Genomic DNA, 26,119 nt, shown 5'->3' with positions numbered 1-26,119 from the left:
GAGACATCAGCAGCAGTCGAGTACACAGGCCCAGCTGCCTCTAGGAGTCTTTATCATTTTAACCCATCCTTGTATTTAAATTCAACTTAGTCAAATGCTGACATAATATTTCAGAAAGTAACTGATCTACTAAATTGTAGGTGGAAACCCTAGGAAAATTTTTAATTCTCTAAATCAGTCAAAAAAATTTCTCCAAGATTCTAGTTCATAGACTCTAACAACCAAAATTAAAATGTGAGGTCCATAATGTAGTTTAACCTCAAATCCAACAGCAATAAGAGAATGAAATCATCATTTTCTAAGACATTTATATAAAGTTATAAAATTCAACTGAAGCCAGTGAGTGGGAAATGGTTTAAACTAACAAATCAAAGTCAAAATACCCAGGAACATTTTATTGAGTATGAATGATATGAAGGACACTTAATCATCAGCAGCATTCCTTCCCCAACCCAAAATAAACAAACAAACACTGATGACCTTTCTTCTGTCTGAGCCTTGTGGTCCCCTGCTAGTCCTCCAGGTGTGCGGGCTCCATTAATTCATGAGGCCCAAGAAGGTACAGGGGACTGAGTCACAGACTCAGGCAGAACCCACTCAGACTCGTCAGAGAACCCCAGCACATCCGCCTCCTGTGCTCTGATGGTAGGAGGAGACCAGCCTATCCCAGGGCAGAATGCGACCCTCAAGAACTAAAAGACTTCCAGCAGCAGCCAGCACTTGTTATTTCTCAGACTATCCAACGACTATCAAGGGAAAAGAAAAAGAATTGTCAGGGGGCGGGTAGGGAGGACAGGGATGTGGGAAGAGAGAGGCACTAACTTGAAATCTTCCCACATCTGTGGGGTGTTTCCCTAAAGAAAAACAAGGACGAGTCAGCAGCCTGGCTGTTACCTCAGCGCGACGCCCACATGTGGGCTTGGTTTCTGTGGAGTGCAGGGAGCCGGGGGAAAAGTCACAGAGATAAAAAGAGAGACAGAAAAAAAAAAAAAACCACTCTGTTCTCCCCTGTGTCACGTTCCTATAAGCAAGACCTGGTGAACCTAAGGACACTTGGCATATACAGTGATTTGGCACCTGTTGTCCCAAATAAGTCAAATGTTTGCTCTGAAATATGCAGAACTGGATGCAGGTGTGACACAGGCACACAGGCCACATTCCATCCTCACCAGGCACAAAACAGGGCAGGCAAGCCCATGGGCCAGAAAGAAGACCTGTCGGGCAGGCTATCTTCCAACCAGAAGTTCTCTTTTATTTAAAAGGAAAAGCTAAAAGCAAAATCTCTACATTAATGTAGGGAGTGCCCTGTATTTACTAAAGGATTGAGGGTCTTGCATGCAGAAGAGCTCCACATAAAAGAAATGTGAACTCCAAGGCCCTATGCTGCCTTGAAATTGCTATGCTGGATAAGTTCAGTTACTACTAAAAATGTCAGGTCACAGTCAAGCTCTCTGCTTTAGTTTCTAAGTAACAAAACTGGTTGAAAAGACAGCTTGAGAAAGCTACCACAGATAGAATTTCCAGGAAAGACCTAAGAGAAGAATGGTTAAGGTGACAAGCTGTCAAAAAAGAAAGTTCTATAGAGGAGTCAATTGTTTTTTAGCAGTGGCAGGGTGGAGGAAGGGTAAAAATTTGACCAAAAAAAAAGGAAAAGGAATTCAAGTGACAGCCCAGATGCAGGCTCCACAGACATGGGTGCTGGAAACCCGTTTCACAAGACGCAAGTTTCACTACTAATCTAAAGCTTTCTTCAGCTGCCAACTCCCTCCCTTGTCCAGAGACAGCTTCCGCTCAGCCCTTACCCTCCAGCCTGTACGATGACAAATGTGTGCTTCTGTTACCTGTGGATTCCAAGTTCTACCATGATTCAATGTACTTTATTTTACATCAGCATGGAACATATTTTCCAGCCAAAGTCCAACAGATTTAGTTTTTTAAAAAAGTTAGAAGTTTCTAGGAGAAATCATCCTCACAATCACCCTCAGAACAGCAGCTTCGTCAAAGCAAAACGTCCAATTGCCAAGTAAAGACTTTATTCTGTATCAGCCAATTAAAGGCATTCTCTACAAATTTCCAATGAAGGAAGTTTTCTTGTTATTTCCAATACTGATCAAGCTACAACTCTAAAGACTATTCATTCCCTGTAAAAGAATGTGATTATCTGGATTCTGTTACTAAAACATTTCATTTTTATTTTAATAGACATGCATTGTTAAACTGCATAAAGAAAACCCCTGGGATCAAATGAATCTCAATTCAGAAGCCTCCACGGCTATACCTTGAGTTTTTCTTGGGGTCTAAGGACAGAAATACATGAGTAATCCAGCTCAGTCTAGTTAGCTTCATTATCTGCCCGGACACTAAAAACCTCTTTCATTTTAAAAGTTAACAGTGCTTCCTCACATCTTTTTCTATTTAGGCCAGGGAGTATACCCTTTAGTTTTAAATCTCCTGCCTTCATTTAATTGCCATTGCAAGTAGGATGTTTGACTCACTTCTCTCCCCACTCCTTCCTCCTATCACACTGGAAATTTAAAGCTGTGAAACAAACCAAACCTGTCCCTGCCTAATGGAACCAAACGTGGCAACACCTTATTTTAATGGCACACTTGATGGGTGCTTCACTAGAATGGAATCCTTATAAATGCAAGCAATATATTCAGTCCAAACAAACTAAAAATTACTCTCACAATGAATTCCAAATATTATGCTTAGACAAAACAACAAACTGTTATTAAACTCATAAACCTGCACCCCACAAGCAGAAAGACTTACGTTCAGGTTACCAGAATGGTTACACCCCTCTTCCACAAAATGAACTCTACAAGCCTCAATAATCCCTCACCAGGAACTCCATCGGCTTTTGCCGAGACAAGGAGACAAAAGAGAGAGATACCGATGCCCCATCCATAGGCTCCCTCATGGAAAAGCTTCTTGGTACTTAGCCAGGCTCCAAATTCTACTTTAATCCTCTTTCCTTTGTAACATGAGCCTTTCCATGACATAGACCATTTGGCTTTGAAGGACAACCCTTCCAAAGGCCTTGGAGTTCCTTCTTATAGCTGACAGATTATAATTAAAAGTAAAAGCACAGCATCCTCTGATCTGAAAGGGTTTTCTTCCCCCAGGGAGCAAGGCGCTCTGATTTTGTCCTGTCTCTGACAGCCCCTTCCCCTTCTCCACAGGCTGAGACACCACACTGAAGGGAAAAGTGAATGGGGACTGAACTGGGAAGAAACAAACTGTGTTGAAATTGGCTCAGCCACACCCAGAGATAAGATCTCGCCATCAAGAAAAAAATGAAGTTCTATCTGTCTGCAAGCAACCTGCTCACAAACTGGGACAAAGAGCTTCCTTTTGAAGGTTTGATAAAGATTTACCAAAGCAACCAGGTTCTAAAAACAGAACTTCAGGAAAAATGCCCAAAACTCCAGGTGTTTTAACATGGAATAAGCAACACGGTAAAACCAAGTCAGACTCTACATCTGTCTACTTCTCTGACGCCACTTACTCCAGTGGGAGCTTGGCATATGTCAGGCAGAAAGTTCCTGCTGTTACTATTTTTAAAATGAAATATGTGAATGAAAGCTACAACATAATTCACCTTACAGTGTAGGGATTTAGATGTTACCACTGGAAAAACCTCTTATTTTGTATTCCCAGGATTCATTACATCCTTTAAAAGTGTGCTTACTATTCATGACGATCATACCTTTTTACAGATGATCAAAGAAATCCTGCAATTTGCTTTGACCACAGTTTTCCCATCTGCCATGCTGGGTAGCTGACTCTATCAAAGGTGTCCCTACACCACCCCTAGACATCCTTCCTTTAGTGCCTCCTGGCTCACAGGCCTCCCTCAGAGCTGGCTGGCCCAGTTTTCACTGGATTCCAATACAGCTGCTTTTTAGTTTATAAGTTCCACTTCTCTGTGCTTAAATGTTACTCATTCAACTTAAACGTTATAATCCAACATAAATTATTTCTTACTAGCCAAGGTGCTCTTATTTATGTTAGTGAGTCCGTAACGTTGCTCTACTAATAGTAATACCTACACTTGTAAGTAATCTTCCCTGTCAAGAACGTTTTCTATCCATTTCAAGGTCTAGAGTTTATCTTCCTCAGAAGGCCTCATTTGGATAACCAAGCAGCAAGCATGTAATTGCGTGGAGTACTGGGTAGTGTTTATGGGTGCTGGGCAGGCAGCCATGCCTCACTAACTATGAATATAGATGAGGTACCTTAGCATAGCACCTAGCATATAAGAGGGACTCAAAGAAGTTAATTCTCTCTCCTTAACTTCTTTTTCCTCTATTTATTTTAGATCTTCACTCTTCGAGAGGCCCTTGCTTCTTATCATTCAGCAAATCTCAATGCTGTTATAGACTCTTAAGATTTACAACTCAGGCAAGAAATTACACTCTAGGCCAAGATGCACAGCCCATTCAGTTCAGCCTATTCTAAACTTGCTTGGATTAGAAAATACTGTAATTGTTGCAGAACAAACAGCCCCAGTTTATAAATTGTGTTCCCGAAGTTCATTTTTAAAGTGAGATAAAAACATTTTTCCTAAGAAAACATGTCATATTTAAAATCTCAGGCTGTCCCCACAAATGGGGACACTTATGCCACTATCTACCTGGCCTGCAGAACTAGTGGTAGGAGCCTGGATCCAGCCCACGCCTTGTCCACAGCAGGCACTCGGAAATGTGCTGGGCTCAGTTCTGAACTTCTGCTAAGGTGTACCGCTGGCTCCAGAGAAAATGTTGATCCAGCTGAGTTTGTGTATATCTTTCCCACCTCGCTGTATGCACCCCTCCCCTCAGCTCCTAGGCCTCTCTTCTGCAGACCAGTGCCCTCATCTTGTCCTACAAATCCTAAACTTCAGCACCTTACCAGAGCTCCATCTTTTAATGCTTCAAAGGTAACTGTTTCTTCTCCCTGCAGAAATTACCTCAAGCAGCTAATCTCAGCTATGCATCAGGAAGGAAGAAAACTGATTATTTCACAATGAAATGTGAACGCCTGATGACCTTTAACCTGTCCAGAGACCTCTCACTCTTAACTACCCAAACAAATCTAATTCTGTGGGAATACAATAAAATGAAGGAAATACATCTATATAGCAGAGAGATCCCCTAGGGGCTTGTTTCTAAGACATTTCTGCTTTTCAAAAAGCAACTTCCTTTTCTTCCACCACTTTGAAAACTAACAAATCTTCACAAGTTCCAGAACTCCAAAAGTTTCCATGATGATAGCAGACATAAGTTTATGGTGATGAACGGAGCGCACACAGGTCCACTCTAAGATGGGTCCTAGCTTCGTCAGTGTTTTCCCCAAAGTGGAATGCAAGCCAAAGCATTCAAGATTCAACCCAAAACATCCTCAAACTATCATCACTTCCAAACTGAGAAGCAGAAGCTACAGGTGAGATTCAGATGTTGACACTGGGCCAGACTTCTGGTTTTACTCATCCTGGCATGGCCAAAGGGTACATTAGAGATCATTACAAGGGGAGGGGAGGGGAGAAAAAGCCACATAACTCCAATAAACCCTTATGTTTGTGGGGGAGAAAGAACTTGAAGTCATATTAACAAATAGCACATAAATACGTACAAAATTTTTTTTTTTGAGATGGGAGTCTTGCTCTGTCACCAGGCTGGAGTGTAGTGGCACGATCTCAGCTCATTGTAACCTCTGCCTCCCAGGTTTAAGCAATTCTCCTGCCTCAGCCTCCCGAGTACAGGCGTGCGCCACCACACTCAGCTAATTTTTGAAATACGTACAATTATTATGTGCCAAGTATAAATCTTATATTTAAAAATGAAATCAACAAATGCATCCTAAATGAGAACCAGAAAGTAGGCAAAGAAAATAGATATTTTCAGACAATAGTTAAAAAAAAACCCCAACTATACAGGATTCTGCATGTACACTTGTTCACTCTTGCTGCCCTGAGGCATTAATTACTTTAAGAATAAAACAGAAAACATCAACTTGGCCAGGAAAGCAAAAAACCTCGATACTTAATTAGAACACACGCTTGAAGTTGATGTCTGATATCAGCTTCAAAAGGCAGCAGCCTCATTAAAAAAATGGCACAACACCCTTCTGGCAGCAGGCAAAGGCTTAAAATCACGTCAGTGCTGGGGGTCTGAAAGGGGAAATGAAACTGAGTTTACCTACATCAATTAGCAATGCTATTAAGGCTACTTAAGCCACTCCTCCAACAATATTTCTAATACAAATATGCTGCAGGCCTTCAGAATAAAACAAGCCATTATCCCTACCCGTCATCTTGGCTTTCATTACTCCCACCCCAAAGAGTGACACATCAAACAAACAAAGTGCCCTGCCCATGCGCTGGGCCTTTCAGCCAAGATCTCCAAGCCTCTGACAAGCGCTTATTAATCCTGACAACACCCAACAAAGAAGAGTTGGCCACTCTAACCTTGTGACTTTCCTAGGGGATCAAGGAGAAAAGACTGAACTAGTGAACTGAGGGACTAACCCAAGGTCATGGATAAGTTGGAAAAGGGAACTCAGGACTTATGGGCTCTTTATCACCTCCTCCAAAATTTCTTAGTGAGGCCCCAATGGCGAATAGCAAGTAACGCTCCAGTTTGCTTTAAGAATAAAAGCATCTTCATCTCTTACGGCAATTCTTCAGGAATTGAAAAAGAAAAAAAAAAAAAAAGAATAAAAGCATCCTGGGGCACAAGGCCAACACGTTTTATAAGCTGTTCTTTGTAGCCAGTGGACTGTCTTATTATGATATTTAATTTCAAAACAACTGTAACAACAATTATATAAAATGGAAAGTTTATCTATTTATTGCTTAACCAAGCAACAAACTCTGGACTATGCATCTACCTGATAATTGTGTATGATTGAGGTGGTTGGCAGGAAAACCCTTCTAAAGCTACAATCACCTACGTTTCCATACTGCCTGGTGGGCCCAACTGCCTAGAGTCTGCAGTCTGAAAGGCACGTTTGTTTTGGACATGATGACAATAATAAGAAAGAAAAGCAATTATAATACAAGCTTAACATGGCTCTCAAGATCCAGTCACATGATTTTCAAAAGCTCTCTTGGGCAGTATGAAATGAAACCCTAATAGCACCTAATACAGTGTCTTACTCTAAAAGTTACTAAAATTCTTATTGAATAAATAAAAAGTGAAAAACAGACTGAAAAAGGACAAGATGATAAACATCACTCCTTTGTACCAGGTCTCTGAGAGAACGCGATCCCTAATATTGTAACAAAAATTAAAGGTCAGCCATCAGCCTTCTGTTGACAACTGTCCAAAAAATTACCTATGTTTCTATAGAGTTTTTCCTTTTTTTTTTCTTTTTTGAGAAAGGGTCTTACTCTGTCATCCAGGCTTATAGTGTCGTCAAGGAGTACAGTGGTGTGATCTCAGCTCACTGTTACCCCACCTCCCGGATTCAAGAGATTCTCCTGGCTCAACCTCCCAAGTAATGGGGATTACAGGCCCATGCCATCACGCCAGGCTATTTTTTGTATTTTTAGTAAAGACAGGGTTTCACCATGTTGGCCAGGCTGGTCTCAAACTCCTGGCCTCAAGTAATCCACCCACGTCAGTCTCCCAATGTGCTGGGATTATGGGTGTGAGCCACCATGTTCCAGCCTCTATTCAGTTTCTTGAGCACCCAGTTTTTAAAATAATCCAAAGAAAGAAAGAAATAAAGGAACTCTAATAATTTAGTGAAGAGAAGGATCACACTAACAGGGAATAAGGCATGGGAAAGGCAGAAAGGACTTAAGAATATGCTAAATTTTTCTTAAAGGGCCCAAAAACTCCAATTAGAGTCACCCAGATGGAGTTACTCTAGCCAGTTAGAGTTACTCCATCTGAATTAGAGGCAATTCTTCAATTGTAAAAGCCCAAGACAGAAGAATCTTAACACCGAGTCATATTTACATGGTAATGATATGAAACAGAGTACTACTAATAATCACTTGTATTTAAGAGCCTTTCTCGAAGACACTCCAAAAGTTTGATGGTCACTGTTTCGTTACTCCTTACACCTCCTTAAATGGAGTAAGGAGACAGGTATCACTTCCACTGTGCAAATGAGGAAATGAGGCAAAGTGAATGAGGAGCCAGACTCAAAGTCAGGCAGGAGCAGCAGAGTGCAACTTAATCCCAATGTTTCACACGCTGCACTCTGCGCAAAGTATGGCAACAAAAATGATCTGTTTTGGAGGAGGGGAGAATAGAAAGAGAGAGGAAAGTTTCATAACATCTGAAAACAAAAACATATAAAACTGTGAAAAAAAAATCATCAGTTATCAAATCCTTAAACTCCTCCCATTTCTCAAATGGCCAGACATAAGGCACCCAGACCTCACCACCCACCTTTGCTTCATCATTGATGTCCCACGTGAAGGAAATGGCATTATACGCAATCTCCTCGATGTTACTGATAGTGTTGAAGCTTTCTTTATAGTCAGCTATAGGAAGCGGTGGAAGAGAAAACAAAAACTCATGAGTTTTAGTTTCAACATAGGATCCCAGCAGTTCAAAATAAGATCTAGTTTTTAACATCATCACCTCTGGACAACTTAAATTAACATTTTGTTGGGTTAGAAGTTCAAAATATGAAGAAAAAGAATCACAGAGTTTTTTTAATAGAGGCAAGCTTGGACATATTTAATTCAATCTCATTATGTCACAATTAAGAAATTTAGGTCTAAAGAGTTTAAATAACAGTCCCAAGGTCACAAAACTACTCTGTAGAAACAAGACTAAAACTGAGTTCTCATTCTCTTGAAAAGGCAACATAAGCATTACAAAAGATAAAGGAAAAAAGTAACACTAATATTAACAGCCATCTGTGATATAGATAATGGTTTTACATGAAATTACAAGAACAGAGGTCTGCGTAAAGCTACTTCAGTAAATATGAATTTTCACAGGTTTGCCGCTACAGCTCACATAGATAGGAGAGGTTAGTTACACAGTTCAGCACATGACTAGGGAAGATTGTTGGGCAACTGTACAGCAGCAGTTATCTTTTTTTACTTATTTTCTTTTACTTGTTTTTTTCTCTACCTCATCATCTCCAAATAATAATCAGAATCTCTTAAAGAAGATATTACCCCTTAAAGCAATTGCACACTAAAAACTGGGGACTCTCTCAGCTTAGCCAGCTACATGGCTTCTGGCCCCAGTGTCCTGTGGAAAGCCACCACATGGGCACATGTCCCATTACTGCATGGGAGGAATGGTGAGAGCACTGGTTCCAGGAGGCTGAGGACAGTGTTTGGAACAGATCAGTAGCTGGCATAAAAATTCAAATGCTTTCGGCAGGAAGCTAATCACTGCCAAAAATAATTGGATTTAGAAAACTGGATGGCTGCACCTCTGGGAATAAAAGCAGGCTCTTGAGCTGCTTACCTATGTCAATGCATCTTTGTTTAGCAGTGTGCTGCCGGGAGTGCCAGTACTTCCAATGCCTTAACTGATCTTCTCTGCTTTTGTCTTCAGCAAAAACCACCATGATCACACTCTACAAAAAAGAATGCATTACAACATTAAGACACTAAAGGGTGAGTATGTTTTGGAAAATGTATTTAGCATTACATTTTACAGTGAAGGCTTAAAGCTGCAATTTTAGGCCGTCATTCAGAGCTGCTTCAGACCTGGAAATGTTAGGCTCTGACTAGCTTTCCTAGAAAACAGGACTAAGAGCAGAACTTACTCGAACTTTGCTGATGGGGTGATGGATTCCTTCATTGCTGCTCACCTCCTTTAAGGTGATGGGATAGAACTGGCCTTTGTTCAGGTACGTCATGGTGCTGTCTCCTGGCTTCTGTCGAAGTGATTTTGAAGCTTCTAGGGTATATTCAAAGTTGTTCCTAAAGGACAAAAGAAGTCACAGGTCTCTAAATCCACTCTCGTCGAAGCTTGCTATACATCATATTATAAATATCATTTGCTATCTTTTTCATAAAATCTGAAATGAAAGTACTCAGCAGCTAGAAATTCTCAAGTCTCTTAGATGTAGAAGTACAAAATGCCTATTAAAAATTCTATGATGTGACGGATGTTAGTGATCGGACATCCTGAGTTTGAGGGATCAGAATATTAAAGATACTAATAGGTGGAAAGGACTTTGGAAGGAACTTCTCACAAGACATGCTGCCAATCTAGTATTTATCCAGCAGAGGTTTCAGCCAGGTGGATAGCAGTCTTCTGACTAAATTCATTTCAGACTGTATAGCACTTTTTTGTTGTTTCTACTTGTAATTTAAATGTCTTTAATAAGCACTCCACAATTCTCAACATTACAACTATTACCTAACATTACCACTCATATATGCCCCTAAAGTTATTTAATAACCTACCCAGGCCAGGGCTTAGCAGATTACACCTATTTTTGTAACTAAAGTTTTATTAGCACATGGCCACACCATTTGTTTACATATTATCTACAGCTGCTTTTGCACAACGGCAGACTGGGGTAGTTGCAAAAACATACAGAGGTTGTATGGCCCACAAAGCCTGAAATATGTACTCTCTGACTCTTTACAGAAAAAGTTAGCTGACCCCTATCCTAAACCCTAAAGGCATTCCTGTTTGTGACTCCTGCATCTTGAGGCAGATCTCTAAGGAAGTCTCAATTCCCATGAAATCCCACACTTTTTAAAAACTGCACAATATAACACATGTGAAAAACACGTAAAACAAAATATGAGTTCCTAACTTGGAAAATATTCATATTCCCAGAGTGAGATACAATTTTGTGAGGTCAAAAGGAAGTTGTCAGGTCAGAAAAAAGTTGACTTCATTCATTTTATCATTAGTGAAGCTAATAAAAAAATAAAAGCTTTTATCCACTTGATGTTACTCCTAAATTCTCATCTAATTATGTATTTTTGGCAACAGAAAGGACCTCAGAGACCTAATTTAATTCTCTCATCTCTCCTGTTAAGATTTCATTCTACTACCATCACATAAAGAAACCAAAAGAAAGAAAAAGTACCAACACCAAGAATTCAGGAAACTTGAAACATAGTTCAAAGAGTTCAAAATTAAAAGCACTGAAGCAGATGTCCTCTACCCAAGATTGTGCCACAGGAAATGTAGTAAGATAAGGAAAAAGCCGGCAAAAGCCACCTTTGATTTATCAAGTTAACAAGAAAGGAATAAGTTATAAAAGCTGCAAATTAAAAATCAAATTAAAAGACATCTATTACCCAGAAACACTGTCAAAAACATAGTCCTCTGAATTCATGCCAGGCATCCGCAGACTGAGATCCGAGGGGAAGAAAACCTGAAATATCAATGTGATAAGCCACAACTATTTAACTGGTTATCATGGTTACTAAAGACCAAGCTCTGGTACCGCATAAAAGTATGTGGCTTACAGCAACCCACTATCCTTTGCATATTTATTTTTAAATAAAAATTTTAAATCTACAAATATTTTAAAAATTTAAAAAGAGGGCCAGGCGCGGTGGCTCACGCCTGTAATCCCAGCACTCTGGAAGGTCGAGGTGGGTGGATCACGAGGTCAAGAGATCAACGTCATCCTGGCCAACATGGTGAAATCCCGTCTCTACTAAAAATACAAAAATTAGCCGAGCATGGTAGCGCACGCCTGTAGTTCGAGGCAGGAGAATCGCTTGAACCTGGGAAGCGGAGGTTGCAGTGAGCCAAGATCGTGCCACTGCACTCCAGCCTGGGCGACGGAGCGAGACTCTGTCTCAAGAAAAAAAAAAAAAAATTAAAAAAGAGAAAATATCCACTTTTATATGCCACTCAAGTAAATTACAACAAGCTGTGTAGGTACTCCCACCAAGTGCTTCTGACTCATAACCCCGTTTTCCGTCTTTCACACACATCCCAACTCTGTTCAAACACTAGGATCTGCAACCAACATTTCATGGCTTTTAAGAGTCATCCTATCATTGTACCAAGTTAAGACACAGTATCAAGTTCACACCACAGCTGAATAGTTGTGGTGCATTTTCTCAGGAAAGCTAACATTCTGCCCCGAACTCCATATGCAGAGATGGATGCCCTTTGCCCCCACCAAGTCATTAAATACAGTTTCTAACACATTCTATCCCTAACTTTTAGCTGAGTGAGGTATTCACCACCATAAAACCCTCAGAACTATTTGGAATTAATTTGTAAACTTCACACAGTGCATTTGTGATCTCCTTGACTATATTATCAACCAAGAAACACCAAGCAAAGACATAATAACTCATTTCACATTAAGACCAGTTCCAGGGAGCTTGTTTGGCGCTAGGACAAATGCTGAAAACAGACTATGAGAATCTACCTGTGGTCAATAGAAGATTATGTATGGGGTTCTCTTTCTCTAGCAAATCACTTAGCTGAAATCATAATTGTTAAATCAGCTGCTGGTAAGATTAGCCATGCACCCCTGATAATAACTTCTGGTTTTATAGGTTTAGTTTACAAATTATACCCATGGGCCTTTTCTCTTAAAAAAAAAAAAAAAAAATCTTTTATTCCTAATCCATTCATTTCAGGCTGAGTTTCACACTTACATAACAAGGAAAAGGTGGAACCCAATACTTATACAAACACACAGGCGTCTTAGGAAGATGTTTTTGTTCGCTGTACCTCCTGAATGCCTTCCTTGAAGGTCTCTGAGAAGGTCGAGTCTGGAGTTCGCCTTTGAGCATTTGGGGCTTGAGCACCAGAGCTGAACTGGTCAGTATTGAGATTTCGGTCGAAAACCACTACCCGCTCAGTGGGCTCAGGATGATACACTGCTGGGGGGATTCCCACAGCAAAGCCAAGTGGCTGGGTTTCTGTCTTGATGGAGTGGGTAGGCATGGTTGCTATGGAGACAGTGACTGTCGTATCTGGAGCTGTCAGATGGCCTCTCTTATCAATGCCCAGCTGGTTGCCATGGGGAAGGACAATATTAAATGGCACATTTTTCAGTACTTGCACTCTGTTTTCTCCAGCAGAAATGAGGGGCTGCTCCGTCACAATTGGTATGCTGTTTCTTTAAAAAAAGAAAAATGCTTTCAAACTCGATGCTGATGTAGTTCTTTGGCAATTATTTTTATTTTCCTAATGGCATTGGGCTGTTGAGTCCCATGCAATAACAATATACTTGAAAGAGAACAAATAAACAGAAAACATCAAAACTATCCATTACTAGATAAAGGGAAAAAGGCCTTCTGGTTATAGGTCAAAAAAAATCCAAACACATTAAGTAAAATTTCACGTGAAGTACTAAGGACCCAGAGCTCTCCTCTAATAAGCTTTGCTTTCCATAATCCTAAACAAATTAATATATTTTACTAGAAACCTGAAGCTATGTGACCTATCAATTGGGGTTACAGCATAGATTCCAGGGTCAAACTGCCTGGGTTCAAGTTTTGTGTCACCTGAGCAAGTTACTTCATCTCTTAGTAACTGAATCCTCATCTGTAAAATGGGGACATTAATGGCATCCATTCTCCTAAGGCTGAGATGAGATGATGCACTAAAGTATGCATAATAATGCTTGACACAGTCTTCAAAAACTATGAGCTATTATTACTTGGTCATCACATTTCCTAACACCTATGCTATTTGGCTTTGTCTCTCTCACTCTTTCTTTTTTGAAATAAAGCTCACTGTTGTCACCCAGGCTGGTGTGCAATGGTGCAATCTTGGCTCACTGCAACCTCTGCCTCCTGGGTTCAACCGATTCTCCTGCCTCGGCCTCCCACGTAGCCGGGATTCCAGGCGCCTGCCACCATGCCCCATCCAGCACTTTGGGAGGCTGAGATGGGTGGATCATCTGAGGTCAGGAGTTTGAGATTAGCCTGGCCAACATGGTGAAACCCAGTCTCTACTAAAAATTCAAAAATTCGCCCCAAAAAATCATATAGGCTGAAGCTTTAAGAAACAGGGAGATTGGAAATTCTGTACATTTCAAGATCAATAAAACTGTTCGAATCCTGAACCATAAATTCACTCCCAGGAATTTATCCTAAAATGGAAAAAAAATCTAGAAAGTTGTTCCTTAAAGCTTTATAATAGTGAAAACTAGATATAGAGGCAATGATAAGGATATTTAGTTTGTTTCAGAATGCTCCAGCAAAAATAAATAAAATAAAAACACAAATTAATCTCAAAGTTGAAGAAGAGGGAAGAATAGCTCAAACAAGAGGAACTGTGTTGATAACAGCCAAGGCTGGTCATGGATACATGTGGGCTTATACTATTTCTCTATTTTCATTATGTTTGAAAATGCCCATAATGAAAAGTAAAAGATAAAAGCCACAAGTCCTCTTCCAAAGGATAATTATGAAGATTAAAACACACAGAAAATGTTTATGAAACAAACTAAATAGAAGAAAGTATACTACCAAATCCTATCTGTGAACACAACTACAGCTACATAAAATTTGCATGCATACCCAAACAATGAATAAACCAATCATCAGGATAATGGGATACTGGGTGATGATCATTCTTCCTTTAAATATGTTTTATTCCTTGATTAATAATAAAACACGGCAATTTAAAAGGTGTCTTTTTAAAGTTTTTCATGGCTATAAAGTTAAACCTTAATTAAATTTTCTCAAAGTTTTAATCTAAAATATTTCACAAATAATTTCAACAGAAATTTGAATACAATTTAACTTGCTTTATTCAATTTTACTCAGGCAGTTGTTAAAGAGTCACTGGTACTTAATTTTTTTTAATGGACCACTGCCACATCCCCCTAATTTAGAAAACCTTAAAAACAAATAAGCAAACACTTCCCTTAAGTTATTACTAAAAATAGCCCTTTGGAGGAGGAGAAAGTTAGTACTTTCATTCTAGAAAAGGCTACGACTATGCCCAAAGAAAAGAAACTTTTCAGAGCAACAGGGGCAAATCAGTGATGAAATCTGAATTGAGATACTGAGTCCAACTTACCTCTCTCTTCTACTAGTGCTTGTTCATTTAAACAAACTCCCATTTTGCTGTTACAGAAATGTGGCATTTCCCCCTGCACTATTTATGCTGTTATGCACTGAACAATACCTTTTGCTGTGATCTGGCTCGGGGTGCTCCACCTCTGGCTTTGCTGTTGATGACCTTCTCTCTCTTGGAACCTGATATTAACACACATGAAAAGAATTTAGCTCTTATCCAGTGAAGTGCAGTTCACTCAAAGATATAGCCTTTTATTTTTCAGTAAACTCAATCATTCATTTATCTACTGGTTGCCTACCAAACACCAGGCTATGGGGACATACAAAGATTAAGACAGTATCTGCCCTCAATGAGCCTGAAATCTAGTCACCCATCTGGTTGATATGTAAAAAGCAACTGTTACTGAGTTGCCAAATAAACTCAGGGCATGATAAATTTACTTTGCCCTAGAGTTTGGGTCTCATCTCTTAAAAGAAATACCTCTGATGGCCAAAGCTGGCAGCTCATGTCTGTAATCCCAGACACTTCAGGAGGCCAAAGTGGGAGGACTGTTCGAGACCAGCCTGGACAATACAGTGAACCTCATTTCTACAAAAAAAAATTTTTAACTAGCCAGGTGTGACAGCATGTGCCTATAGTCTCAGCTACATAAGAGTGACTGCGGCGAGAAGATCGCTTCAGCCCAGGAGGCAGAGGTTACAATGAGCAGAGATTGCGCCACTGCACTCCAGCCTGGGTGACAGAGCAAGACTCTTCCTGACTCAAAAAAAAAAAAAAAAGAAAAAAGAAAAAAAGAAATACCTCTACCCTGGTTTTACTCATTTATCTACACAATATTAGAAAAGAAGCTATTGAAAACACAACAGAGCTCTTTCAACTTTCTCAGTGCTCTTACTTACTACTCTCCTTTCTCATCAAATGCAAAAGCAGAAGGAATAGCCATGTTAACTGTTCATTTCTTCCAAGATCCAAATGAGGGATTCATATGATCAGTGTCTTTAGATACATTGGGATCTGTATGTCCACCACCCAAAGGACAAGTCTACCTCAGTTTGTTCTATTCTTTTTTTGGTTCTTTTCTTGGCAAGGGAAATGAAAAGTACGCAAACATTAGTGAATGTCCTGTAGACATAACGCAACTGAGACTTAACCCCATTGCACACTCCAAAATGCTTAAGATGCTTAAAAATTGTTTTCAATGTGAAAATTCTATTCCTACATTCTTGTTTCACCATTGAAGAAAAAACAGTGCTTCATGTATTAAAAATATGCTTTTCAAACCTTATCAAAATTATTATGGAGTAATGACTGATGCTTACAACCAAAGACCTGAAACAAATCATTCAGTTTATTTAAAAAAGAAAATAGGCCAGGCACAGTGGCTGGCGCCTGTAATCCTAACTCTGGGAGGCTAAGGAAGGAAGACTGCCTGAGGCCAGGAATTCAAGACCAGCCTGGAAAACATAGTGAGACTCATTCTCTACAAAAAAAATTTTACAATTAGCCAGGCATGAACTGTAGTCTTAGCTACCCAGGAGACTGAGGCATGAGAATCACTCAACTCCAGGAGGCTGAGGTTGTAGTGAGCTATAACTGCAACACTGAACTCCAGCCTGGGCAAGAGTGAGACTCTGCTTCTAAAAAAAAAAAAAAGAAGAAAAAGAAGAAGAAGAAGAAAATACATTTACACATATCACAAGAAGTCTGACAAGTAAGTACCACTAAAATTGTCACCCTTCACCAAAAGATATGAGGATTTATATCCTTATGAGATATAATACTTTTAGGATACTTTATTTTAAAAACACACACAGGGGTACTACATCTAGTGTTATTACACTGGTCTTTCTGGCACAAAACTTGTACCAACAAGTTTCTCCCATTCTCAACAGTTTCAGTTAAAAATATGTAAATTAATAATTAATATTTTAGGAACTTAATTTATACTAAGTCAACAAAATGAGCTATAAGAACAGATATATAATAATTTCCACCTCAAAGGAACTCTTCATGGCTACGTTTCCATGGCAAGGGTTTCTTCTGGCATTATTACACAAGTTTCTGTTCATATTCAAAGAAAAAAAGCTTACCTCAATCCCTCAGCCCCAACTTGACCACATGGCCTCATACTAGGAAATAACCGCTCTTTTTTTTTTTTTTTTTTTTTTTTGAGATATGGTTTGTCTCTGTATCCCAGGCAGGAGTGTGGTGGTATGTCATGATCTCAGCTCACTGCAGCCTCCACTTCCCAGGCTTAAGTGATCATCCCACTTCAGCCTCCTAAGTAGCTAGGACTATAGGCATGTGTGCCACTACAGCTGGCTAATTTCTGTATTTTTTTTTTTTTTTTGGTAGAGATGGGGTCTCACCATGTTGCTCAGGCTAATCACCGTAATTTTAACAATAAAACTATCTCCTATGCTTCTTTCCCCTCTGTATTTCTTATATTAAGGAAAGAATACAGTGCCAGAATGTAGCCAGTGGCCACCAACTGGCAATTCTGGGTAAAGGTATTCAAGAATTAATTATCCTCTTTTTTTATGTTTTATGTACATTTCAAAGTTTTTAAAACAAAAAGACAGCAAAAATAAACTGTAAAAAATATGCACTATATCCATGAGAAGACATTGTCATTAAGAAGCTTCTGGTAATCCTGAACAGATCTTGTAGGTACTGAAGACAACACAATGATTACACAAGACAGTCACATACAGTGACAATGAGACAAAGGCCCCATGGCAAAGCTGTGCTTCAACTCAGTCTACTGTTTTAAGTAGTACCCTAAAGACTTAGCCACCCTCAAATGTGTATTCCTGGTCAGACGGAAGAATGCCAAGATGAATCCAGAGGCAGAGCAGACTGCACACTGCATTGGAAAGACAGCAGCCTAGGGCATGGACCAGACAGGGCCCCAGCTGCACACATCTAGCTGTGACCTGAGAGTAAGAAGTCGCACATAGGCTGGTAATATGTCTAGCGTAACAGTGGCAGCTAGTGTTATTAGGACAATGATGATGATGAGACAGATCAGTAGTGTCCTTTCCAGATAATGAAAACCATGTAAAATTCCATGCAGAGTATAGACCATATTCAATTAAGACTACTCCAAATCTCTAGAAAACAGGCAGCAAAACATATCCTGATCTCAGAACTAGACAGTCCTAGACTAGAGAAGATGCTTTCAAAGGCTCTGTAGTATCATTTAGGGAAAAGGAAATCATCCTGACTACACAGGAATAAAGGCGAAAGGTAAGTGAGCCCTGCCCACTTTTCATGGCACTAAGAACTACCTTCAGTGAGATGTTCAAACCCAAGAAGGCACATCTAGCATCTTCTTTTATGGTAGCTTCACCTTCTGGATAGAGACACAGCAGCTGGCTGCTTTGCATGATTTAAAAACAACCCTTTGATTCTACAATCAGAGATTTTTAGCTTTGAACCAGTCAGTCAGAGTACTCATTAAACTATTTATAGTCACTACAGAAGCAACTTGCATGGCATTCTACCAGCAAATGACTGTTTTATATGCTGCTGAATCAAGTGCATTAGAGACTGCTGTTAAGGGTTTTAAAAGCAGGCAAACCAACCTTGTAGTAGTCATAGAGCAGGCCCAGCGCAGCTGCGCTGTCTTCATCTCCATTGATGCTCATCATCGCTTTGGTCGCTGCAGTGAGAGGGTTTTCCAGGAAGGATTTCCAGGCCTCATCCTCACTAGTGTAGGACCGCCGTTGTGGATAAAGTGCTTCATTCTGAAGAACTAACACTGGCCGTTTGCTTCAGAGAAATTAAAAGAAAAAAAAAAGCACATACTTTTCTACTGTAAGGCATCATAAGCTACCAATTCCTTGACATTCCTATAAAATAGCCTATTGTTTCATCAATGACCCTAGGAGGTCATATTAAGACAAGACCAGTTTGAGATCAAAAAAATACAAAACCAAAAGACAAACCACTGAAGTGCAGACCAGTGGGTCCCACAAAAAGACATAAAGTATTTAGGCACCCAGAGAACTGGCAGTTCACGTACACATGGAACCCAGGATATACTATTTGGCAAAAAAGCGAAACAAAACCACCCTCGAGAAAATGCCAGGCTATTCAAATACTTTCCATAAACAAACACAAGGACACAGTAAGGAAAAGAGAGTATTTGTTCTCTTCCAACACACTGTCAGGACTGTCCACTCTTGAGAAGAGCATGTGCCGTTTCATCATACCGCTACATGTTATTCCCCTCTTTCTACGGTGGGTGACATGTCTTAAAAATTCCTACCTGAACACAGCAGGGAGGGAAGGAGCAGCAGAAAAGAAAAAGGGATACTTCACATAATCCTCGGGGGTATATGAGAAAGTTAGAATATTCTACTGATTACCAGCAGATTGAGCATGGAATGTGGCCAAAGGGGACTGTAAATCAATAAAGAGGCATAATTTTCTGGCATGGGAGTTGACTGTTTATCCTAGAGATAAACACTTAAGAATCTACAACAATAAATGAAGCCACTGAACAAAAAGAGTTTTGAAAAAAATATGTGGGATAATCCGGCTTTTAAAAAATCTTTACTAGTTTTCCACACCACACAAGAATTGTTTCATTTTAACACTGTAGTTTGGTGGGAAAAATTTAAAAAATTAAAAAATCAATGGTGATCTTAGTGAAACCTTATGGAATATTTAATTTAAAAGATTAAAGCAAACATTACTGATTCCAAAACTTGAAATGTAAACAGTCTCAACAACTGTTCACTTGGTACTATTTAATAAGTCAATAAAGAGAAAAAAAATGGAACAATGACTCTAGCAAAACAAAGCAGTTTATTTTCAAGGAGAAAAATAAATTTTAAATGTTTGGAACTCCTCTGAATTATCACTATTCTAAAAAGCAAATTGAAGGATTGGCTTTCATTGCAACACACAAATGAAATATGTAAATGGCCTAAAGGTGACCTACCTATTTTAAAAGTGAATGTAGAAAGACTGATTATCTTTTCAAGTAATCAACAAAGGTTAGGGCTTGGGAGTCACCCAGGGCCTTTAAAAACAGATACAGACTTAGAAAAAGGAGAACATCTTCGAAAAGGGGGGAAAAAAATCCAACAATGTATCCCCAGTCAAAATGGAGTGTTATTGAAAGCCAATGTTTTTACTCACATCTAGGCATAAATCTTAATTTGGTAAGGAAGTCCTGAGGTGGTATACTATTTTAACACAAAACAAACAGAAAAGGCTGTTCAAAGCGAGCAGATCGTTTGTCTAAAAATGGAGAAGATTGCTTACACAAATCTCAACTTTTAAGAAAATAAATATACAAAGTGGCATTCCCTGAGCCATCAGGACCAGAGTAGGACAACTACTGAATGGGTGGTACCATGGACTGCTTTACCAGTGTATTGCTAAACTATAATTAATAGCGTAATAGCTACTTCCAGAAGACTATGACAGCGCTTGGCTTGTTCAATTTCCTTAATGCTAGTTTTCAGCTTTCCTTCTTCTCCCACCCACATTCCAAATTTGTACAAGCAATAGAAAATAGAGAAATGGCTTTATGTTTGGAATCACCCTCAAGGTTTTTAATATTTCCAAAGCCTGCCTAAGGCCAAAATGTTAGCTTTGGAAATTTTGCCTTATCTAAACTATACGTCAAGAAATAAACACAAAACCAGTTGCCTTTCTCAGTCTACTTCCTCATGACAGGAAGTAGGCTTTAGTCGCTGAAGGCTCATCATCACTTTCAGGTGAGCTTTAAACCCTTCGTCCACGATCTCCCAGACTTCTGAAATATGTTTTAGGCAACAATTTAACTGCATATTCTACAACACAAGCGTAATCCATTTAAGATACTCCATACAAAATATCGATCTCATCCAGAAAAAGAACACATGGACAAAAACCGATCCTTCACAAATAACTAAGAAACTGGGAGGGGTACCTATCTGCCTTAAATTTACTGAGCTTTATGAAATATACTGACTGGCCTGGTGCGACTTCCCTTTAATAAGTTTTTTAAAATATTAGAACAATTTTATATTTTCAGAAAAGTTGCAAAGAAAATACAGACATGTCCCTCGCCCAGTTAATCCCCCATGCCTTACATTACCACCTTACATTTGACGAAATACGCTTTTAAATCACAAACTCTAAAAGGCATATTAGCTTGTACGGTACTCTCGTTTAACACCCGCATTTCAAAGTTTCATCCTCTTGCTTCTCCCAAGCACTAAAAACACGGTAATCTGTAATTATCATCAATGATGCAAGTGGCAAAATAACTCCTACAGCCGTTTTCCCACTCACACCGCCAGCCAGTGAAAAGAAAACGCCCGGACATCGGGGCACTTCAACCTTCCCCTACATTTCTGTTCTGGAAGTTACAGCAGGTCGCCGAGTGACGAGCCTGCGACCACAGATTACCTGGAGAAGTCCACCTGTCCCGCCCCGGCGCGCGCCCCACCGGGCTCCCGAGGCCGACTGGGCAGGAGCGGGGAGGCCCGGGGGCGTTGGCGGCGCCCCGACCTTGCGTCGCACTCGGCCACGCCGGGGAACCGGACCCCGACGTGCGCGCCCGAGGGGGGCCCACCTGGCCGAGAAGGAGGGAAGGAGGACTGCCCCTCCGGTGTCGAGTTTCCCCGAAGCGGGGGTCTCCTCCAGAGTCTCCGACCGAACAAAGAGCCGGGCAGGGCTGCGGGGCAGAGGCCGCGGCGGCGTGAAGTGGACAGTGGACAGCAGCCCCCGGTCTGCGCCCCGTGCCCGCCCGCCCGCGCGGCCTCCGGGTCGGGGCCGGGCTCGCTCGCGGCAGGTGCGGCCCCTCAGCGCGGCCCCCCCGCGGCGGCCGGACTCCCGCGCCTCACTCACTTGTCGTACTCCTGTGTCATCGCGCCCGCTCGCCGCTGCCGGGCCGCAGAACTGGACTTTCGGGTTGGGACAGTACACCCGATCCGGGGGGAGGAGGCGGCGGCGGCTGCGGGTCCGGAGCGGCGGCCCCGACGGGTTGGGTTCGCTTTTCTCGCTCTGAGCCGGCTCCGCGCGGGCTGCGCGCACTGGGAGCCGGACTCGGCCGCTAATTGGCTGGCGCTGCGCCGGCTGGGGGCGGGGACTCGGGGCCGGGAGGCCGACTGCGCCTCCTGATTGGTCAGCGGAAGAAGCGCTGGGGCGAGGCTGACGGGATCGAGCGGCGCGGGCTGGGGGCGGGGGCCGCGCGCTCCGCGAGGTTGCGCCCGGGACTGCGCGCCCAACTCGCGGCCGTCCGCGCCTGTCCTGACTGGAGAGGGAGCGCTGCGGCTGCGGCGCGCACCCGCCACTCTCCGCGCGCACAGAGAGCGCCCTCGCTGCCGCCACGCCGCTGCTGCCCTAGGCCGTCCCCTCAGCTACCGGCCCCGGCAGTGGAGCCGCCTCCTTCTTCGTTCACTCAGGCCTCCGCGTCCCATGCCCGCATCGCCCGCTGTTCCGGCCCCAGCCCCCCGCGCTGCCACTGCGCTCGCTCGGCCGGGGCGCCTCCGCCAGTCGCACCCGGTCGCTTGTCTCACCTCCCGGTTCTCGAAGGCAGTCACGCCCAAGTCCCGTGGCTTCCCCGAGAGCCGTCTCCGGAATGTCCCTTCTGGCCCACCGCAGCCGCGCTCTTTTAGGATTTCCTGCCCTCGCGACTCCCGCGGTCCCCTCGGTGGCAGTCCCTAGGGCTCCGCGACGGCCTCCGTCCGCGCCAGTGCCCCGCAGTCTCTCAAGCGTCGCTTCCCCGCGCGGCCGCCCCAAGCTGGCCGTGCAGTCGCGCGCCCCTCCACCGCGACGGCCCCCTGTCCTTCCCGAGCTGCTGTCTTTTCCAGGGTCTGGTCACTGTGTCCCCACAAGCCCAGCGACGGACCTGACCCTACGCCGGGCGCGGCCCCAGACGCCGGGGACAGGGCAGTCAATCGAACAGACACAACGCCTCGCCTTCCTCGAGCATCCTAGTTGGGGTAGCGGGCAATAAAAAATAAGTAAACGGTGTGGCTCGTTGGAAGGTAAAACAGGAAGGCCCTGGGGAGGCGGGGAGGAGCCGGGCTCTCAGGCTCGAAGGAGATGAGGGGCCACGAAGGCGGGACTGTGCCTGAGGCAGGGACCTTGGTGTGTTCAGTGAACCGTGAGGGGACCGGGATGGCTGGAGGGGCACCGGGCGCCGGGAGCTGCGGTCAGAGGTAGTGGGCGCACGCGCACAGATTGAGCAGAGCCTTGCCGGTTCCGCAAGGACTGTGGCTTTTCCTCTGGGCGAGGTGGGGACGCATTGCGGAGGCTTAGAGCAGGGCAGTGACAGGGTCTCACATTTTAAAATAATTCCCTGCTGCTGCGTGGTGGGGACCAGGTAGGAGCCATTGCCATGAGCAGGCCGAGGGCAGTAGAGTGACGGGGTGGGAAGTGGCCGGATTCTGGACATGCTCTGAAGGTGGGACCAACAGGATTGTCTGAAAATCGGATGAGGTGTGAGAGAAATATGGAAGGCAGGATGACCACAGGGTTTCCAGCTGGGCAACTGGAGGAATGATTTGCCATGCCCTGGGATACGAAAGACCTGAGGCATAGAAGATTTGGGGAAGAACAGGAGTCGGTTTTGGACGTGCTAAGCTCAAGATGTATGGGAGATCGAAATCCACGAATCAGGTGGGCTGCTGGGTACGAGGCTGGAGTAGAAATCTGGGCTGAAGCTCACATCTGGGCGCCGCCCACGTCTAGAGGCCATTTACAGCCATGAGAAGGCTGTAAGGGAGGAAAGAGGATGGGACCTATGCTGGATCCAGGAGCCTCCGACACAGAAAGTCTGGGAAGAAGAGCCAGTGGAGGAGACAGAAGACGAAGACACCGAGGTGGGAAGCAATGGAAGCGTGGAAGCCAACGGAAGGAAGTGAAGTGAGGAGCAGCACGAAGTCACAGGGCCCTGCTGCAGCCAGCGGCCCCTCCTCTGTGCCCTGGTCCTAGGCCTTCAGGGACCTGAATCCGCAGCCTCACTTGAGATCGCCCTTCGCAGTTTCTGTCCTCTGACTCTGATCCTGGGCCCAGCACTGGAGCCATGTAGCCTGTTGTTTGTTCTTATCACTAGTTTCCTGTTTAAATCAATTATATTTTATTTTTTCTTTTTTGAGACGGAGCCTACCTCTGTTGCCCAGGCTGGAGTGCAGTGGCACAATCTGGGCTCACTGAAACCTCCGCCTCCTGGATTCAAGCGATTCTCCTGCCTCAGCCTCCCAAGAAACTGGGATCACAGGCTCCCACCATCACGCCCAGCTAATTTTTTATTTTTAGTAGAGACAAGGTTTCACCATGTTGGCCAGGGTGGTCTCGAACTCCTGACCTCAGATGATCTGCCCACTTTGGCCTCTCAAAGTGCTGGGATTACAGGCATGAGCCACTGCACCCGGCCAAATCAATTATATTTTCTAAGCAAGCTAATTTAAGAAAAATACTAAGTCAGTAAGAGCACAGATGGTCCCTAGATAGGGTGCAAATCATCAGGGTGGTGCCAAAGTGACTGACTTGGGAACAGTGTCCCTCTACCTGCTTTTCCTCTTTTTCCTCTGCTCCGGCTCCACACTGTGGCTGGAGTGACCTTTATGAAACAGATTTCTTATCACTCAGTTACACTCACTGTAAAGCCCACACTCCTGAACTCAGCCTCCCCTTGGCCATCCAGTGCTTCCCTTAATGCTGGCTCTCATGCACCATCCCCCCATTCCCTACTCCTCCCCTCCATGCTTAGTACTCCACTCCCAGACTGGCTGATTTCCCCCAGGTGGCATTCCCAACCCTCTAGGCTGGGCAGAGTGTCCTGTGGGATCCACAGTGCCTTCTGCATTGCCCATCACCACGCTTGCCACATGGGCTTTCCTGTTTGCGTCGGTCTCCACCAAGTGTGAGCTTTTCCAGAGAGGGCAGGGATTATACCACTTTCATTTTTACATTCCTGGTGCCGGGTATATTCATAGAAAATATCCAGCGGATGTCTACTGACTGGATCCAGTTCTTTGCAGACATGCATCTGCCCTCAGTCTCCTCCCTTCTGCGGCATAGCTGGGGCTCTTTTAAATGACCCTCCTGTTGCAGAAGATGAAAGCCCTTGAGCCTAATACATGGTAGGCACAAAATAAATAGGGGATAAATGAAGAAATATCAAATCATAAAGCCAAAAATAAGAACAGGAAGGGCCTGAAGTTATTAGATCATAGATGTAGTAATTAAAAACATTGGGTCTATTTTGTCAATTTGAATATGGGATTGTTTAGTTTGTCTCTAATAGCTCTTTAAAACAGAAGTGAAAATCTGTATCTGAGCTGTTGCCAATAACCCTGTTTATTTCATTTTATTTTCTGAGACAGGGTCTCGCTCTGTTGCCTAGGCTGGAGTACAGTGGCACCATCACAGCTCACTGCAGCCTTGACTTCCCAGGGTCAAGTGATCCTCCCACCTTAGCCTCCTGAATAGGTGGGACTACAGGTGCATGCCACCACACCCAGCTTTTGTGTGTGTGTGTGTGTGTGTGTGTGTTTTGTAGAGACAGGGTCTCGCCATATTGCCCAGGCTGGTCTCAAACTCCTGGGCCCAAATGATCCTCCCACCTCAGCCTCCCAAAGTGCTGGGATTACAGGTGTGAGCCACCATGCCTGGCCTACCCTCTTCATTTTTACATTTTTAAGTTTTTTACTATTTGTTTAAATTATAAAAGTAATATGTGCCCATAGTTTTTTAAGGAAAAAAAAAAAAAGGCCAGGTGTGGTGGCTCATGCCTGTAATCCCAGAGCTTTGGGAGGCTGAGGCTGGTGGATCACCTGAGGTCAGGGGTTCGAGACTAGCCTGACCAAATCGTGAAACCCCGTCTCTACCACAAATACAAAAATTAGCTGGGCATAGTGGTGGGGGCCTGTAGTCCCAGCTACTTGGGAGGCTGAGGCAGGAGAATTGCTTGAACCCAGGAGGTAGAGGTTGCAGTGAATCAAGATAACACCACTGCACTCCAGCTTGGACAACAGAATGAGACTCCATCTCAAAAGGAAAAAAAGAAAAAAGATAGAAAGGGATTAGGAAAGGGACAAAGAAAGGAAGAAAGGAAAAAATTGAAGCTCTGCGGAAGGATACAGAACAGAGTCCCCGGCCACCTCCATCCCCAGCCCCTCGTCCTCAAGATAACCACTATGAACCATTTGTGTTTATCTTTCCAGAAAACT

The 26,119-nt window shown here is 43.0% G+C and overlaps 1 protein-coding gene across 2 annotated transcripts in view; it reads right to left on the bottom strand.

The window, feature by feature from the left end:
• Nucleotides 1-21,946, bottom strand: part of GRHL1 (grainyhead like transcription factor 1) — a 51,544-nt gene extending 29,598 nt beyond the window's left edge. Inside the window, exons 1-8 of one of the 2 annotated variants that reach the window (XM_021669030.2) lie at nt 21,789-21,946; nt 18,524-18,710; nt 15,045-15,115; nt 12,633-13,023; nt 11,231-11,307; nt 9,733-9,889; nt 9,429-9,540; nt 8,388-8,482 (exon numbers count right to left, since the gene is read on the bottom strand). In XM_021669030.2, coding sequence (XP_021524705.1) covers nt 8,388-8,482; nt 9,429-9,540; nt 9,733-9,889; nt 11,231-11,307; nt 12,633-13,023; nt 15,045-15,115; nt 18,524-18,710; nt 21,789-21,808 — 1,110 coding nt within the window. In that variant the 5' untranslated portion in view covers nt 21,809-21,946. The remainder of the gene's footprint in view (nt 1-8,387; nt 8,483-9,428; nt 9,541-9,732; nt 9,890-11,230; nt 11,308-12,632; nt 13,024-15,044; nt 15,116-18,523; nt 18,711-21,788) is intronic. The other variant, XM_021669029.2, reaches the window with a different exon arrangement.
• Between the last annotated feature and the right edge of the window lie 4,173 nt (nt 21,947-26,119).

The sequence above is a fragment of the Aotus nancymaae genome, unplaced genomic scaffold, assembly GCF_030222135.1.
Source record: "Aotus nancymaae isolate 86718 unplaced genomic scaffold, 86718_ANA_hifiasm-v0.15.2.pri h1tg000057l, whole genome shotgun sequence".
NCBI lineage: Eukaryota > Metazoa > Chordata > Mammalia > Primates > Aotidae > Aotus > Aotus nancymaae.
The sequence above is the reverse complement of the archived record's forward strand: the minus strand, read 5'-3'. Positions and strand labels throughout refer to the sequence as shown.